The sequence below is a fragment of the Rattus rattus genome, chromosome 4, assembly GCF_011064425.1.
Source record: "Rattus rattus isolate New Zealand chromosome 4, Rrattus_CSIRO_v1, whole genome shotgun sequence".
NCBI classification, from domain to species: domain Eukaryota; kingdom Metazoa; phylum Chordata; class Mammalia; order Rodentia; family Muridae; genus Rattus; species Rattus rattus.
Window position 1 is genome coordinate 174,067,353 of NC_046157.1, and position 20,001 is coordinate 174,087,353.

Below are 20,001 nucleotides of genomic sequence, written 5' to 3' on the forward strand. Positions count from 1 at the left end.
AACAAGAATACCCTTGGCAGGGAATAGAGAGGCAAAGATTAAAACAGACACAGAAGGAACACCCATTCAGAGCCTGCCCCACATGTGGCCCATACATATACAGCCATCCAACTAGACAAGATGGATGAAGCAAAGAAGTGCAGGCCGACAGGAGCCGGATGTAGATCGCCCTGAGAGACACAGCCAGAATACAGCAAATACAGAGGCGAATGCCAGCAGCAAACCACTGAACTGAGAACGGGACCCCTGTTGAAGGAATCAGAGAAAGAACTGAAGAGCTTGAAGGGCTCGAGACCCCATATGTACAACAATGCCAAGCAACCAGAGCTTCCAGGGACTAAGCCACTACCTAAAGACTATACATGACCCTGGACTCTGACCTCATAGGTAGCAATGAATATCCTAGTAAGAGCACCAGTGGAAGGGGAAGCCCTGGGTCCTGCTAAGACTGAACCCCCAGTGAACTCTATTGTTGGGGGGAAGGTGTCAATGGGGGGAGGATGGGGAGGGGAACACCCATAAAGAAGGGGAGGGGGAGTGATTAGGGGGATGTTTGCCTGGAAACTGGGAAAGGGAATAACACTCGAAATGTATATAAGAAATACTCAAGTTAATAAAAAAACAAACAAACAAACAAAAAAAACCAAAAAACAGAAAGAGGCCAGTTAGAGTTAAAAACAAAACAAAACAAACCCAAACCAGCATTATGAAACAAAGATTAAAACTGCGTTCATTTTGTGTTCGTCATTTACTGCCAAGCATGAGACCTGACCAGAATTATGTTTATATGACCAGTGAAACTCTATTGGAAAGATTTTTTGCGTTGCGTACAGTTATCAGATATTTTCTTGGTTAGGGATGGGAGCTCATTTGAGTTTTTTCTGAACGACCTCTTTTGGTTGAATGTTGTTAGCTGATAATAGCAGTAAAAACTAAAACCAACCCCTTTCTTTATTCAAATTTATTTATTTAACAATAATTTAACAATAAATTTCTTTATTTATTGTTTTGGTTGTCTGATTGTCTTAGGATTTTCTTTTATGTTTTACTCTTTGTGATTCTATTCTAATGAATAAAATCTTGACTGTGCACTTGAAGTTCCCAATGTTCCCATTATTAGTTGGAAGCAGCAGGAGGAGCTGAATGAGAGGATTATTGGTCCCTGGCCTGTACAGGAACACTAAACAGCTCTGCTCGGAGACACTCTGGTAAAGCCGGAAACTTAAACCTTTACACAAAGGAGACTCGGACTTAGTAGTCTTCATAGCGTCATTGTGGGGCATCTGCAGTAAACACGGTGTAAAGGAAGAGTCTTCTTACCCACAAAGACAATATTAATAGCAATTTAAAAAAATTAAAATAGCAGAACCCAAAACTGATGAAGCATTTGTCCTTTTAACTTTTTCTTAAGGTCTCACTAGGTATTCCAGGCAGCCTTCCAACTCTTCATCCTCCTGCCTTATGTCCCTAGTGCTGGGGTTATGTGAATGCCTCCATTCCTGCTTGGCCTTTAATCCTTTAAAGTGTCTGCTGAGCATATAGTTTCTAACCTTGGCTATATGTCTTCAAATGATATTCTCAAAATGAAAGCTGGGTTTGGTAAATTAATGTTTTTTGGTCTCTGCCAAAGACCAAAAGTGTCCCCAGTGAATGGTGACTGATAGGTGACTGTCTGAGTATATGCAAATGTTACTGGCTACAGAGAGCTGCAGAGACCAGGTGATTCTCAATAACATGCGATAGGAGAGACCTGTATGAACCTGTTTGTAATGAAGAAGGCTTTAATGAGAGAGGTGTTTAAGGACTGCCATCCTGGGTCACACTGTATGAATACATGATGCCCAACAAGGTTTTGACCAAAAAGGCCCATGTGACAGATTAGAACTGGAAGGGTCCTCTGAGTGGGTCAGGAGTATTTCTGCAGTGCCTCCCTCCCTCTGACCTCCTCACCTGTGAGCTGGTGGTGCACGGTGCTGGGACCCCTCGAAGTAGGTACTTGAGTCTGAAAGACATCTCCTTGGTGATGTGTGTAACGGACTGTCACTGGTTCAAACTAAAACTTCAACTGATCTCCACCAGGCTTAGTAACTGTTGGTGTAACACGACAAGTTTGATAGCAAGGACAGTGAATAGATGTGCTGTTTTTCTAGGTAAATATTGAATTCAGACTCCTGTTCTTTTATGCAAGTTTCCTGGCAATAATGTAAGATTATACGACACACTCAAAAGGCTTGTAATTCATTATTTATACCATGGACAGACAAGAGTTGACCCAGATAGTGAAATGACCAGATGGTACATTCAATATAGCTCTTACAAAAAGACCGGTGGATCCAGTACAAAGGATGGATACTGGGTATAGAAAGATGGAGCGTTTCAGCAGCAGTATATTGCTATCAAAATAGCATTGTTGGAAAGTACATGAGAGTGGAGAGTCACAAGAAGGGCTTGTTAATAACAGCAGACAAAGAGGGGAAGTCAGGGAGATGTAAGGTGTGCTGATGGAGGAGGGAGGCAGAATACAGCAGACAACACGGAAGCATGTAGACTGTGGTCATTTATCCCAGAGGGTGGAATGCAGGCAGCTGGGGTAAGAGAGGGGACAGGGCAGTGAGGCCAAAGAGCAGCAGAGTAGAATTAGCCTGGTCTTCAAGCTGCAGCTCTTCCCTGCTTCCCTCCCTCCCTTCTTCCACATTGCTCTGCATGTTTGTGGATAAGTTTATGTTTACTCATACCATATCAATTAAAAATAGGGAAGAAAAACATTATGTATAAGGGAGAGATTGTGTGTGTTATAGGTGACTGCTTACTATAAACAATGAAGTTCAAAAGACAGTGTGCTCTAAAAAAAAAATCTTATCACTGAATTTCACATTTAGTGAACTTATCCTTGAGAAATGAAGTACCAATCAGTATGCCTGTCATCAAGAAAATTAACCATATAATTGGTTAATTATATGGTTAATTATAACAGTCCTCAACAGATACAGGAAGACTGAAATAATCCCATGCATCCTGTCAGATCACCACAGACTAAGGCTGGCCTTCAATAACAACAAAAATGACAGAATGCTCACATATACATGGAAGTTGAACAATGCTCTACTCAATGATAAATTGGTCAAGGAAGAAAGAAAGAAAGAAATTAAAGACTTTTGAGAATTTAAGAGAAACTGGAGAAAGCATACATTAGCAGTTTGACAGCACATCTAAAAGATCTAGAACAAAAAGAAGCAAATATACCCAAGAGGAGTAGATGGCAGGAAATAATCAAACTCAGGGCTGAAATCAGCCAAGAGGGGGGGGAAAAAAAAAAAAAAAGAACTATGCAAAGAATCATCAAAACCAGGAGCTGGTTCTTTGAGAGTGTATCCAAGTTAACAAAATCAGAATGAAAAGGGAAACATAACAACAGAATCTGAGGAAATTTAAAAAATCATCAGATCCTACTACAAAAGCCTATATTCAACAAAATTGGAAAATCTGGAGGAAATGGACAATTTCCTAGACAAATACCAGGTACCAAAGTCAAATCAGGATCAGACAAACCATCTAAACGGTCCCATAACTCCTAAAGAAATAGAAGCAGTTATTAAACGCCTCCCAACCAAAAAGAGCCCAGGACCAGATGGGTTTTGTGCAGAATTCTATCAGACCTTCATAGAAGACCTCATACCAATACTGTCCAAACTATTCCACAAAATAGAAACAGAAGGAACACTGCCCAACTCATTCTATGAAGCCACAATGACACTTATACCTAAACCACACAAGGTCCAACAAAGAAAGAGAACTGCAGACCAATTTCCTTATGAATATCAATGCAAAAATACTCAATAAAATTCTCCCAAGCCAAATCCAAGAACACATCAAAATATCATCCATCATGATCAAGTAGACTTCATCCCAGGGATGCAGGAATGGTTCAATATATGGAAATCCATCAACGTAATCTACTATGTAAATAAACTCAAAGAAAAAACTGCATGATCATCTCATTAGATGCTGAGAAAGCATTTAACAAAATTCACCACCCCTTTATGTTAAAAGTCTTGGAAAGATCAGGAATTCAAGGTCCATACCTAAACATAGTAAAAGCCATATACAGCAAACTAGTAGCCAACATTAACCTAAATGGAGAGAAACTTGAAACAATTCCACTAAAATCAGAGACTAGCAAGACTGCCCACTCTCTCCCTACTTATCAATTAAACAACAAAAGGAGGTCAAAGCCATACATATTAGAAAGGGAGAAGTCAAAATATTACTATTTGCAGATGATATGATAGTATATTTAAGTGACCCCAAAAGTTCCACAAGAGAACTATTAAACCTGATAAACAACTTTCAGCAAAGTGGGCTGGGTATAAAATTAACTCAAGTTAATCAGTAGCCTTCCTCTATTCAAAGGATAAACAGGCTGAGAAAGAAATTAGGGAAACAACATCCTTCACAATAGTCACACATAACATAAAATACCTAGGTGTGACTTTAACCAAGCAAGTGAAAGATCTGTATGAGAAGAACTTCAAGTCTCTGAAGAAAGAAATTGAAGAAGATCTCAGAAGATGGAAAGACCTCCCATGCTCATGGATTGGCAGGATTAATATAGTAAAAATGGCCATTTTGCCAAAAGCAATCTTCAGATCCAATGCAATCCCCATCAAAATTCTAACTCAATTCTTCATAGAGCTAGAGAGAGCAATTTGCAAATTCATTTGGAGTAAAAAAAAAAAATCCAGGGTAGCGAAAACTATCCTCAACAATAAAAAAAATATCTGGAGGAATCACCATCTCTGACCTCAAGCAGTGATACAGAGCAATAGTGATTAAAAACTATATGGCATTGGTACAGAGACAGACAGGTAGATCAATGGAATAGAATTGAAGACCCAGAAATGAACCCAAACACCTGTGGTCACTTGATCTTTGACAAAGGAGCTAAAACCATCCAGTGGAAAAAAGATAGCATTTTCAACAAATGGTGCTGGTTCAACCAGAGGTCAGCATGTAGAAGAATGCAAATTGATTCATTCTTATCACTGTGTACAAAGCTTAAGTCCAAGTGGATCAAGGACCTCCACCTAAAACCAGGTGTACCTCAAACTAATAGAAGAGAAAGTAGCCAAGAGCCTGGAGCACATGGGCACAGGGGAAATTTTCCTGAACAAAACACCAATGGCTTATCCTCTAAGATCAAGGGTCGACAAATGGAAACTCATAAAACTGCAAAGCTTCTGTAAGGCAAAGGATACTGTCATTAGGACAAAACTGCAACCAACAGATTGGGAAAAGATCTTTACCAATCCTATATACTAGAGGGCTAATATCCAACATATACAAAGAACTCAAGAAGTTAGACTTCAGAGAGCCAGATAACCCTATCAAAAATGGGGTACAAAGCTAGACAAAAAATTCTCAGGTGAGGGATATCGAATGGCTGAGAAGCACCTAGAGAAATGTTCAATATCCTTAGTCATCAGGGAAGTGCACATCAAAACAACCCTGAGATTCCACCTCACACCAGTCAGAATGGCTAAGATCAAAAGCCCAGGTGACAACAAATGCTGATGAGGATGTGGAGAAAGAGGAACACTTCTCTACTGTTGGTGGGGTTGTAAGCTGGTACAACCACTCTGGAAATCAGTCTGGAGGTTTCTCAGAAAATTGGACATTCTACTACCTGAGGACCCAACTATACCACTCCTGGGCATATACCCAAATGATGCTCCAACATATTTAACATATAACATATAACAAGGAAATATGCTACACTGTGTTCATAGCAGCCTCATTTATAATTGCCAGAAGCTGGAAAGAACCAAGATGCCCTTTAACATAGGAATGGATACAGAAAATGTGGTACATCTACACAATGGAGTACTACTTAGCTATTAAAAACAATGACTTGATGAAATTCTTAGGCAAATGGATGGAACTAGAAAATATCATCCTGAGTGTGTTTACCCAATCACAAAAAACCATACATGGTGTGTACTCACTGAAAAGTGGATATTAGCCCCAAAGCTTGAATTACCCAAGATACAATCCACAGATCACATGAAGCTCAAGAAGAAGAACGACTAAAGTTCAGATGCTTCAGTCTTATTAAAAGAAGGAATAAAAATATTCATAGGAGGGGATGTAGAGACCAAGTTTGGAGCAGAGATTGAAGGAATGGCCATTCAGAGCCTACCCCATCTGGGGATCCAGCGCATATACATACAGCCACCAAAACTAGACAGTATTGATGAAACCAAGAAGGGCATGCTGACAGAAGCCTGATAGAGCTGTTTCCTGAGAGGCTCAGCCAGAGCCTGACAAATACAGAGGCGAATGCTAGCAGCAATTCATTGAACTGAGAACAGGGTTCCCATTGGAGGAGTTAGAGAAAGGATTGAAGGAGCTGAAGGACTTTACAACTCCATAAGAAGAACAATACCAACCATCCAGAGCTCCTAGGGACTAAACCACTACTGAAAGAGTACACATTGACAGACCCATGGCTCCAGCTGCATATGTCGGTGAGGATGGCCTTGTTGGGCACCAATGGGAGGAGAAGCCCTTGATCCTGCCAAGGCTGCCCTCCCACCCGCCACAGTGTAGGGGAATGTCAGGGTGGGGAGGCTGGAGAGGGAGAACACCCTTATAGAAATAGGGGGAGGGGAAAAGATAGGGGTTTATGGTTGGGAAACTGGCAAGGGGCATAACACTTAAAATGTAAATAAAACATACCGAATTTAAAAAAAAGGGGGGGGGACAGAATATTGTTTTAGTGTAAGTGGAGGAGCTGGAAGTGTGTATTCTTACAGTGGTACTATAAAGAATCTGCAGATACCTGAAGGACTGCCCTCTCCTGATCTGCCTCCAGGCCTCAGCCCCCAAAGGTTTCCTTTGTTCTAAGGTTGAGAAACCCTGGCACTTCACAGAAGTCTCTGAGTCCTCAGTCACTGGAAGGATGGATATTTTTCTTCTTTGATGTTTATGGAAAACTAGTCTCCTCTTGTGTCTCTGAGGCCGTAGCCCGCTCTGTCTGCCCCTCCTTTTGGAGTGCTCAGCCATTTTGTTCTGTTTTTATATTTTCGGTGTTGGCCAGTTGCTATTTGTTCATTTCATGGTGACTAAACTCAGCGCCTCGCGCGTAGTAGGAAAGTTCCCTACCACTGAGCTGTAGCCCCAGCCTGGGACAGTATGGAAAATAGTTTCCCAAAAACATGAAAATGAGGGATGAGGGTGATGGGCAGCTAGTGTGATAGTTAAGAGCATTCACTGCTCTGGCAGAGAACCTGGGTTGTGTTCCCAGCGTCCACATGGTGGCTCACAACCGCTTCTACCTGAGTTCAAGGAGGACAGGACTCTGAGCTCCCGTGTGACTATGCCGCAGTCTGTTCTCAGTATTCTGTGCTCCTTGTTTCATTGTTCCATTAGGGAAGTAATAGAATTTATTGTGTTGGTATGTCCCTTGGATGTTTTAAAAACAAAATCTTGATTACAGGGAATCTAGAGAAGTTAATTCATAATAATATATTTAAAAACAAATTCACACTTAGCAAAGTCAGCGACACTTAAGTTATGGGGCCAGCGGTTTATTCCTCGGGAAGGGGCTTGAAATGCATCTCTTCTGCGTCCTTTCTCCAGAGTGTTGGGGGAGGAGGAGTGAATAGGCCGAGTGCAGACAGAGTTTCTGGCAGTGGCATTCCTATGTGATGCTGTGATGAGGAAAACTGAGCTTACCATGGCAGGAGCAAATCCTCATCCCATCTGGTGACTCTGAGTCACCAGTGCTGACACTCTGGGCTCTGCACATGGAGACAGAGAGCCATGTGGCAATCTTTGTTTCTCCCCTCTATCTGCACCGTATGTCCTGTTCATTCTAAATGTAGCCTTGAAGACTCTTCATCCTCCTCAGTGATTGGGCTCCAGATTTGCAGAAAGCACTCCAGAGCTTGAGCTGTGTCCGATGGTAAGGAGGAAGGGAGCGTCTTGCAGCCATGTTTTCTCAGGCATCAATTTACACTGGTGACATGGAATTAACAAGGAAAGATGATTTATAACATTTTACAGCTCGGCTCTCCATGCCCAGAGCAACAAGGTCCTTTTAAAAAAAAATTACACTTTTTCTTTATGCATCTGTGCCTTAATTTAGTTTTGGGGATATGATAAACTTTACTTAGCAAGTGTTATGCATAGTGTTAGCTATGTTTCTTTAAAAAAAATCCTTTATATTCAAGCATCAGAGGACAGCATAGCACCCTTAACTCGGTGACCAGGCTGTGAGTACATCAGGGCCTTCAGTTAGAACAAGCCATCCTGACACTCTTAATACTTGAATTCTAAACCCTGGCTGAAGCAAAAAATCTTGTGCTTTTCATTCTCCCGAGGAAAATCCATGGCAGCAGAAGACTGAGTTGATTGTTTATGTGTAAGTTCATTCCTCTGAAAGGATGCTCTGATGTCTGCAGTATTTTCTTTATGTGTGGAGTCGTCTGTGACGTCACACTTTCCCAGCAATCCTCTCTATGGTATAATGTTCCCACGGTGGCTTCTCAGCACCATCCCTGCAGTGCCGTGGCTGCTTCACCTGATGGCCTTCAGCTCGATGTGCTAGAACAGCCATCTTCATCTTCCTCTTGAATCTTTGAGTGTTCAGGTTCGACTGCTCCTCACTGCGGGCTGCCTCTTCAAAGAATATATGAGATTGGACTGTAGGAAACAATATTAGATTATTATTTTAATGTCTTATTATGAACAAAAGTGTGTCTCCATAGCTACTTCGAGAGTTGACTTTTCTTCTCCCTGTGTCCTATGCTGAGGGCCTCTGGGGACGGAATAGGACTGACCTTTGTGGCAGTGACTGTGGCTGCCAGTGTTCATGCTTTATATCAGAATTGGTGCATCACAGTGACGGGGAGAGGGGTCTTGGGAGCAGGAATTTTTCTGGTCTAGAGCCTCCCCTCTCACTGCTGAGACTGAGAACAGCATGGCCACCTGGGCAGATGTCTGGACAGTCTCCCTCCCTCAGTGGGAGAGCCTTATCTTTCCTACCGCAGCTCTCTGCAGGGCCTTGCTTGGAGAGCTGTTGTGTGGTTTTGGTGTTATCACTCACCGCAGCAGCCAGATAGCCATTTGGTGTGGGCTCTGATTTCACAGAGCCTTAGTTCTTGCCCTTTGTGCTTCTGTTCATACTTCAGCAGGCTACCGGTGGCATTCCTGCTGCAGACCTTGCGTCATACGTAGAAGGTTATGACTACGCTTTAGGAAACGTAGGTAGTGTTTCCTGTAGAGGTTAAATATATCAGTAATGGGTGCCAACAGGTATGTTCATAGTTAATATGAAGCGGTCTAGTTATATGTGTGCGCATAGTTGTGTAGATGCGGTCAGGGACATTGTGTCTATGGTGATTGATGTAAAAGGTAGCCTCTTAACTCAAATGGCTACTTTTAAAAATTAAATTCAACAGTGGTTAAAGTCAACATTGAAGTGTGTGTGTGTGACTGTGTACGTGTGTGACTGTGACCCAGGGCAGATCAAGATCTGATTTCATTTACTTACTTAATTTCACACTATGAAAAACTATTCTTAAACGAAATGTGAAACTAATTCTGCAGGTGGAACTGGCCATCAAGGTTGTATTTTCAGAATCTTCCTAACATGAGATGTGTTTTCATAGTACCACTTCTCCCTGTTTTCCTCCACTGGGAGGAGCTGTCACTGGCGTGATCTGCCCTCCTGTCCTCTATTGAGCAAGCTCTCTATCTTGTCCTCGTTTGAGGCGGGTGAGTGAACACATTGGTACTTGCACCAGCAACCTGACACACGCACAGACATCATGATGCCTTTGGAAATGATTTTTTTTAATTTTTAGTAATTTTTTAAATGGCCATTTAATTCTTGCCTGTAAAAATCGGCCTGTCAGTAAATTCAGCAGTCTGTTATATTATTGATAAACTGTAATTTAAAGGTGATATTGGGTATTATATAGACAGGAGTTTGGCAAATGAATTTGATGTTTCATTCCTGGAAATCTGGACACCAAGTGAGCAGATGCTGGCTGGAGCAGTTTGTAAACCCCATTTACACTTCAATCGCTTGTCTATAAACTGTAAGGTGGTTGTTAATACAGTTTTAAATCTGTCCATTTAAATAGTGCCTTTCAACTTTAGAAAGCCTGCTTGTGCAAACTGTATCCTTGTATTTTGTGATTTAATGCCAGTCATTTTCTTTCTTTCTCTCTCTTTCTTTCTTTCTTAAATTATTTTCGTTTTTGTTAGTTATTTTATTTATTTACATTTCTCTTTTTTAATTGGATAGTTTATGCTTTCACATTTCAAATGTTATTCCCTTTCCTGGTTCCCCCTCTCCCATCCTCCTCCCCCTGCTTCTATGAGGATACTCCGCCTCCCACCTACCCACTCCCACCTCAGCACCCTGGCATTCCTCTACACTGGGGAAAAGAACCTTCACAGGACCAAAGGACTTCTCTTATTGATGCCAGACAATGCCATCCTCTGCTACATATGTGGCTGGAGCCATGGGTCTCCCTGCCCGCCCCAATGTGTACTCTTTGGTTGGTGGTTTAGTCCCCAGGAGCTCTGAGGGGTCTGGTTGATCAATATTGTTCTTCTTTCTATGGTGTTGCAAGCCCCTTTGGCTCCTTAAGTCCTTTCTCTAACTCCTCCATTGGGGTCCCCAAGCTCAGTCTGATGGTTAGCTGCAAGCATCCTCATCTGTATCAGTAAGGCTGTGGTAGAGCCTCCAGGAGGCTCCTGTCAGCAAATACTTCTTGACATCAGCAATAGTGACTGAGTTTGATGGCTGCATAAGGGATGGATCCCCAGGTGGGGCAGTCTCTTGCTGACCTTTTCTTCAGTCTTTTCTCCATTTATTGTCCCTGAATTTCCTTCCATTAGTATTTCGTTCTATCTTCTAAGAAGGCCAGATGTCCTTCAACAGAGGAATGGATACAGAAAATGTGGTACATTTACACAATGGAGTACTACTCAGCTACCAAAAACAATGACTTCATGACATTCATAGGCAAATGGATGGAACTAGGAAATATCATCCTGAGTGAGGTAACCCAATCACAAAAGAACACACATGGTATGCACTAACTGAAGTGGATATTAGCCCAAAAGCTTGGAATACCCAAGATACGATTGAAGTCATTTTCATCTCATACCTGATTTACTTATGTGGTGTAATCCTAGTATTAACCCTTGAGGGAATGTCAGAGTTTTGATGAAAGGCTTCCTTTTCTAGGGTTGGTGCTGCAAACATAACTAGGGTAAGTCATGAATACATGAATACATATGAACACACCCAAATACACATGGATACACATGAACACACACAAATACACATGAATACACATGAGTACACACAAATACACATGAATACACATGAACATACACAAATATACATGAGTACACATGAATACACACAAATACACATGATCACACATGAATACACATAATCATTTCATGTACAAAAAATGTTTTCTATTACTTAAAATTTTCCCCTGCACATTTTTTAAACCTTATTTGAAGAAAAATGATAGTTTTGGGTTCTGCTTCCTCCGTGCCACTTTACTTGCATGTTCTTAATGCGTGCCCTGCGGAGGACACTCCAGTGTGCTCATGAAGAAGCTGCCCGGGGGAAGAAAGCGTACAGGCACAGGAGAGCGCCGCTGCTATTTCTATGACACTGTCATTGCATGCAGGTGAATTAGCATTTTCATTGCATGTTTCTGTTGGTGGCTGCCGCACCAAGGTGACCTCTCCAGCTGCTCAGAGCAGACAGACCTTCCAGAAAGGAAGGGAAGAAAGCGCAGGTTTCTGTGGGAGTGGAAACTGCAGCGCTCTCCGCTCCCTGTTTTCTGCGCCATCCCACACACAGTCCCGGGGCTGGACTCCCCACCAGTCCGCCCTTCTGTCTGGCTGTAGTTTCTCTTCCTTCAATCAGTTTCCACTGCTGCAGACTCAGCAAACATCAGAAGGAGATGTAAAACTAACAAGGAAGCACAGACATGCGTCTCAAAAGGTTGCTACAGTTTTGTGTTTCAGCGTTCTTTGTCTCAATCCTTCTAGCATGATTTTTTTTTTAAATATCTCATGTTTGGGTTAAAGTTATAGAGCAGGTCCTCGAATTCCTAAAGGGGTCATCGTTTATACAGTGGGAATGATGTGTTGCCCTAAAGTACATTACATAAAGCACGTCTTCGAGTGCTGCTCCTCCTCACTCGTGACTCTGAGCAAGGCTCGTGCTATTTTTTTCAATTCCATTCATGATGTACATGAAACCCTAAGTTAGCACAGTAATGTTGAAAACGGAGAAATTACCTTACCTATTCTGTTAGATTATTTTAAGTTGTTCCAGATGTTGAATATTAATATTGTTATAGACTGGTTAGAACGCTTGGCCTGCTGCTCTTAGAAGAAGCAAAAGCTGTGGGTAGGCAAGTAGAGAGGGACAGCGGGTTCAATACCGGCAGCGTAGACAGCAGAGTGGACCTGGACACAGGCGGTTGGTGAGTGAGTGAGCAGAAAGGCAGAGTTGCTGTGACTGGGAGGTTTCCTGCTGAGTGGGTCTCAGGGTACCCGATGGCCAGTGGCTGGGTCATGAGGCCCTCCTGGCCTGCCAGCCAGTTCTTCCACACAGATGTGTGCACTCTTCCCAGCCCGTCTACTCCTTGTTGTGCTCCTCCTCCTTCTCAGTCCTGCTGCCTCTACTCACTCCATTCATCTGCATTGCTAGAGTAGACCTGAAGGTTTAAAGACTTAGAAGGTTGTTCTCTGTTGTGATATGGGATATTCAGAAATATACCTGGCCCATCCTTCCCTGTGGTCACTACCATCGTGATCCTGTCAAGCGAGTCCCGTGGAGACTCAGCTCAGCTTACAATATTCACGTCCTTACATGATTGACAAGGTTCTTTTCTTTTCCCGCTAATGTTTTCTTGCTGAAAACTCACAAGTGTGTTTTGGTTTTGTTTTCTTCAGAGTCTCTTAGAGCTTCACAGAGCTCCTCCTTAGCGCTGCGCCTCTTCCTTTGCATACCTGTTATTTAATAATTAATTGCTCTTCTTTGACTTTCCTTATGACTTATGACTTTTCTTTTTCTTTCCGAATAAAGAAATATATTGAGGGACCGGAGGAGCAGAATGCTCTAAGTTTACATATGTCAGTTATGCCCGTAAGTTTATGTTTGACGTAGTTAGAAAACTGAGCCATGAACAAATATCCAAACAGAAAGATGCAAACACTCAGTGGTTTGCTGCTACTGATGGCTGCTTCTTATCACTTCCAGGAAAGAAAGGAGAGGCTATCCAAATTTGAGTCTATTCGTCATTCAATTGCTGGAATAATTAAGTCTCCAAAGTCGGTCCTCGGCTCTTCAACGGTAAGTGGCGTTAACTGGGTGCTGCCTCGTAGTGACCACTGTCTTGCTTCTTTCCGATTATAAATTTATGTTTACAAACAGAAAACTTGAGTCAGATCCAACTTTTTGGGTACACAGGACTCTGTTTACATATGAATATAGTATACCCCCAGGTAAAATTTTCATAGGGATGGTAGAAATAGCTTTTGTGCACTAGGGCCTCCATTATTGTCTATGGGTAGTCTGAGGCCTCTACTGGATGGTGGAAACTATAGGTAGTAGTATTGAACGGTTTATACACACATTCTCTATATATATTCCATTGTCATAAAATTTACTAGGTGCAGTAAGATATTGACTGTGTCAAGTATTGGTAAAGTAGAAAATTTTTCATAGCATACTGTGATGAAGGCTTTTTCAAAATAAGGTACCATTCTAACTTTCACTGAGACGTGAGCTGATGTCAGGCCGTGCTGTGTCGCCGTAACTGAAATTGCTGTACAAACATGGGTAAAGGGAACAGTGTGTTCCAGGTTCCTTGTGCTGCATGTATGTAATTATGGGCTCTCTGTGACTTTGGAACCTTACTAAAGGCATAGTGTAACAGCATTAGGGAAACAACACTTTTAAAATAGCTATTCCTGTATCTGTTCTTGAGATATGTTAGCTCATATTTCCATTGTAAAGGACATTTGATAATGAAAGTAATTTGTTTGTTAGATTAATCATTACAATTTCAGTTTGGCTTGTCATGGTGGAGCATAGTAGAATATGAATTATCTATTTTAGCATCTGTGTGTTCAAGCATGAAATACCCCAAGCGACCACTTTTGCTGCTCTCTCCTGTTGAGTCTGCCTGCTCCCTTCCAAGCACACGCTGACTGAGGGCTCGAGTTTTAATATGAATGTGATTATTGCACGTGATAAGCCCAGGAATTCAAAAATGAATCGCTATTTAGAGAAAATTTGATCATAATTTAAAGATGTTTGATTATGTTAGATGATATCTTTTCTTAAACAGAAAAGCCTTTATATACCAGCCACATTAGTACATGGTTTGTTTCCTTGTGATAAACTTCACAAGATGTAAAATTCATGTCCTCACATATTTACAAGCGTGTTTGCTGTGTTACACATCTGTGGGGGTGTGGACATATACCTGGTGCAGGAGGAAGTGGGACAGAGTGAGGGGCACAGGCTCCTGTCACTCCCTGAAGAGTCTGACCCACTTACGGATCCATAGTGCATGATCTGCCGTGGCTCCTGGCCTCCAGTGAGACAGCACAGAGGGTCAGAGGCCAGGGTGGTGGCTCCTTCACAGAAATCTCCATGGGGATTGGACCCTCCCCTACGGGCTCATGGACAGGCGAGGCAGACTCTGCTAAACAGCACCTGCTGCACCTGATTTGCCCTTGAACACGCACATCCCCCAGTCAGCTAAAGAGCTGTATGTAACAGTGGAATAATAAAGTTAGACCTGCACGTTGATGCCGGTCTGCAGACTGAATTGCAGGCATTGTCCTGAACTCTGTCTCCATCTACTACCCCGCCCCCACTGCCCAGTTCCTGTTCCACACGCAACAATAATTACCACAGCATGCTGGGGTGGTTAGTCCCCAGAAAAGTCCTCCACACCCCTAGAAGACAGCCTCAGTCCCCTCGCCCCTGTCTCCTGATATTTTTATCCTGTGAATATGCCTCTCGCCGGGCCTTTCACATGCACAGGATCCCATAGCAACAGGTTTTTATGTTCCTCTTCCTTCTCTTACTATAATCCTTTTGAGGTTTATTCATGTTTCCCATGTGGCAGTATTTACCTCTTTCATTGCATAGATTTTCACATTGTTTATTCATCATCTCAGCCTGGGCTTTATCATCATGAAAGCACATCATCGTAAGTGCTTATGACACGACTTTCAACATTTGGACTTGTATGAAGAATGCTACTGTGGATGCTTTTCATTCTGTGGACATAAACTCTCTCTCCCTCCTCCTCTTCCTCCCCCTTCCTCCTCTTCCTCTTCTTCCTCCTCCTCTTCCTCCCCCTCCTCTTCCTCTTCTTCCTCCTCCTCCTCTTCCTCCTCCTCCTCCTCCTCCTCCTCCTCCTCCTCCTCCTCCTCCCCCCTCCTCCCTCCTCCTCCTCCTCCTCCTCCTCTTCTTCTTCTTCTCTCTCTCTCTCTCTCTCTCTCTCTCTCTCTCTCTCTCTCTCTCTCTCTCTCTCTCTCTCTTATATACCTAGTAGTAGAATCACTGGGTCATACAGTAATTCTGCTTTCCACACTGAGAACGACATCTCCATTTCTAACCTCAGTCTGTATCTGAGGGCTGCTGCTTTCTCACATCGCTGTCAGTGCTTGCTGCTTTCCTGTTTTTTTAACTTGATTCTGTCTGTCTGTCTGTCTGTCTGTCTGATCTATCTACTTTAAATATTCTGGTTTTTTGTGTTCTGGTTTTTGAGAAAGGTTTCTCTGTATGTAGCCTGGGCTTTTGTTTTGTTTTATTGTTGTTGTTTTATTCAATCATGGAGTTACTGTGCTTTGTCATTGTCGTTTTATTTGAATTTTTTTAATGAGTAACAATAGTAAGTGTTCTTCATGTGCTAAATGGCTGCATACTGTGGAAGACTAACTCCAACAATGTGTTCAGTAATCCAAGGAAGGGATATGGGGTCAGTGACTGTGTAAAGCAGCCACACAGCAGTGAGCAAGTGCCACCAACTTCACACATACATGTGCATGCAGGCACACATACATGTGTGCATATATACATACATATGTATACATACATGCAGACACATTCACATGTTGGCTGGATGCGACAAGGCTCCAACCATTTTACATACATACACATACATGCACTTTTGAGGATGGATGGAGCAGAGCTCCAATGGCAAGCTCCAGCCTCTCTACATATGCACACATGTTTGGGGTAGATGGCAAGCTCTAGCCTCTTTACATATGCACACATATGTTTGGTGGGTGGAGCCAAGCTTCAACAGGCAGGCTCCAACAACTTCAGTTTTTCTTATAGCTTTCTTATACCATCCAAGATAGTTCTCTATGTAAGAAAAAATTACCTCATAACCACAGGAAACCTCAAAAAACAATCACCACAAAACAAATTCTTCAAAAACAGATTAAAATCATTATACAAAAGGAAATTGCAACAGGATTATTGATTATGTATATATCTTTTGAAATTCATACCTAACTAAACATTTTTCATCTATCTTTCTCTCCATGAGTTCATTGTAGCCCCAAAGACATAATTCTTTTGTCAGTGACTAAGCAAGCCAGTCTATAGTACCAAATTTCCCTATGCTTAGCTGACAATAATTTGTATTTGCCAAGAAACAGATCATCATCTATCTAAGTCTTACTTTTGAAGTCTTGTTCAGCTAAACTGGCTAAGCATCTATTCTCTATCCTTATCTCAGCATTATTTGCTCTGTATTCATAACCCTGTCTTTTCATGGTGCCCACCAAAACCAGTGGCTACATTCCTAGATCACAAGATTCAACAACTCAGACCCAACCTGGAATGGATGTTTTCTTTGATCATTAACTTGTCCCAAGCCAGTTTTTCTCTTCTAAGCACAACTCCGTGCTCGTAACACATGAGAGCTCACTGCTCCTTTCTCTCCTATGCAGGGCTCACTGTTCTACAGGAGGGGCACAGTCTACTCTTTAATCCCAACTTTATTACATCTTTCTGTCAAAACAGCTTAAGTCATCTCCTTAAACTTGTTATCAATTATCCTGACTTCTTAAAACTATGTAAACCAAACCAGGAATCCTGTAAAATCATTAATTCATCTAAACACTATTTTATTCTTGCAAAAATTTTTATTTTATGAAAGTTCATCTTCATATCGATCTGGCCGTCTCCAGGAAGCTTGTCTGCCACTGCAGTGCTCTGCCGACCTACGTCATGTGCCCTTACAGTTTGTTGCTCTTCTTCGGAGGCTCTGCTGGTTGAGCGCAGATGCTCGTGCCTGGCTGCTGAGCACTGAGCTGTGCCCACAGCCACAGCGTGGCTTTCTTAGCAGTTGGGTTGTGTGTTTTGGAGAGCAGGACTCTTACCGTACATGCACTGTACAAATGGTTTTCCTTTGCCTGTTCTTCGCCATTCTTCCAGTTTCTAATTCCGACGGTGAGCACCATTCATCTCGTGGTTACTGTTACTGTGATGCACATCCTGTGTGCTCCGCACGCTCGCAGCTGACTCTTGTATGCACCTTGACCTGGGTACAGGTCCAAACTCAGTCTACTCCATCTAGAGGCATACTTGTCTGAAATACTCAGAAATCTGCAGTAAATCACTATTTCTGTATTTAAAATTGGAGTTTTAATGCTTAATTTTAGATAAAGTAAAGCAAGCCCACATAGGAAATGAAATGAACGTAACTGCACTCCTAACTGGCATACCCATTAGTTTGCGTGCTTTTAACTAATGGTAAAATTGTGACCCCTTAAAGAGGGGCTGGTGGGACATTTAGATCTTGATGGAAGGAAGGACATGAGATAATTAGCTGATAGACAAACTAGCATTTAACTTTGTGTCTGATACATCCCAGGTACTGAGCTTATGGTCGTGGTTTAACATTGTATCAGCTCCAAGCCAGTGCTCTTTCAGCATATGAAGGGAGCCACAAAGTAACACATCATTAGTACCCCAGAGCCTGGGACCAGCTCCACCTCCAGTGTCTTTCTGTCTTCCCAAGGCTGTCATTGTGCATTGAGAAGTGTTTCCCAGACTCAGCTTCTGAAGCCAATGACAGAGGTGTTGGGCAGCATCCTGGCAACCATATTCATTAGTTTGAATTGGAAAGCTTTCAAACCAATTAAAGTTAGCGAGGCCTGTTCGAGCCATGTCAAGAGTAATGCCCTTTCTCCACACTCCTTCTATACAGAACTGTCGCAATGCCTGCTGGGCAGCCTCCTAGTTCCATGCTACAGCTGCCGTGATGGGAATTCCTGCTTGTGGACTGTATAATGTTCCTCTTTGAACAACATTCTTCACCTTCTGGTTCATAGAAGGCTTGATCCAAGTTATTGCTGTTTAATTCAAATAAAGAAAAAAATTTAAACTAATCAACCCTGTCTCTTTAAAAGTCATTTTTCTGCACTCTATTGACATAGGTATTATTTTAATTCTAGAAATATTTGAATCAGAATTTGGTCTCACACACACACACACACAGACAGACACACACACACACACACCCTTCTTTTTATGTAGAATCATAATGTAAATATGTTTTGCTGGCATTTTTTTCTTGAAAACTATATTACAACTGTGTTTAAGGTATTTATCAGTTCCAGTATTAGAATCCTAATATGAGCCTAACATCATCAGCGGGGTTGGGGATAGAGATGTTATCAGTTACAGTATCAGACTTGTGGGGGATGGGAAGGTGGAGGGGTGTTACTATTCTCATGCAGTTTTCTGTGTTCATCTTTGTATCTAGAAAAGAAACCTATAACTCCCATAACAAGTTAAAAGTCAATATTATACCACTTATACAAATTTAAATACTACTTGTCTTCTATTATTAAGGTTTAATCTACCTTTTTTCAGGTTCTAAAGTGTTAAGAAACAAGTAACAAGGAACTATAAATATTTTGTGTTATATTGTAGCCATATGCTAATTTCTTCTGTACAGTCGTGTTAAGGAACATCAAATTTATTCTCTGAATGGCAGATTTTGAATTACTTATACATCATTTTCAAGAAGGGCTTATTAAAGTTAATTTTGTACAATTTTTATTGTATGAAACCAAATTTGTGTTTTTTTCATGTATTTCTTCAAATGTCTGAAATAAGAAACAGACCATGCTACACTCCTGTATTCAATATGGAAGTCTGGCTACATACTGATGATTGCAGCAATCTCCTCACAGTTGTAGGTGAAATATGTGATGTAAAGTTACTAGTGATCACAGTCAACTGGTGAAAATGTGCTGTCATTGATATTGGGGCCCATTTTATCAATAAAATATATGTATTTTCTTACACACAAAAGACAAAGTACAAACCCTGTAGATACTTTCTGAAGATAATTTCCTCCCATAATAGTTATCTTCAAATCCATTGGTAACTTCTTCGGTATTTGTTCCAGACTTACCAAGCACTCCATATTCCTCCAGGCCTGAGTAAATGGCAGTTGTGGTGGCTGATTGGCTAACTGGCAGGAGAACAGACTATGGTGTCCTTGCTTTGGGTCACTGTCCTGTCAGGAAGACCCTTTGAGAAGGAGGTTTATGAATTCTTCATCTTTGGGTGCTTTGTTGTTGGAGAGACTTAGAAATAGCTTTCTACTACAGTAAAAATCTTAGACTACTATATTTAGATATATTGTGATGAATATGGGAAAGAAATATCAACTTTTTTGATTACCTTCTTTAGAAATGACGAGCTGTTGGTATCAGTTCACCAAGAGCTTTGGGCAGGAGGCACATCCCCTTTCAAATGTAGCATCTGCTGTCTTGCTTCCCGGTGGTTGGCTTTCTGTATGTCATTATTTTCATTATTGTTAGTACTAAAACTAAAAAATGGCTTACTAATGAAAAATTGCCACATTGGGTTCATAATTTAAAATTATAGCTGTCATAAATGGA

The 20,001-nt window shown here is 41.6% G+C and overlaps 1 protein-coding gene across 1 annotated transcript in view; it reads left to right on the plus strand.

Moving 5' to 3' along the window:
* Positions 1-20,001, plus strand: part of Fer (FER tyrosine kinase) — a 252,057-nt gene that overhangs the window by 79,055 nt on the left and 153,001 nt on the right. Inside the window, 1 exon segment of the mRNA XM_032901714.1 lies at positions 13,310-13,402. Within this exon segment, the coding sequence (XP_032757605.1) occupies positions 13,310-13,402 (93 nt within the window).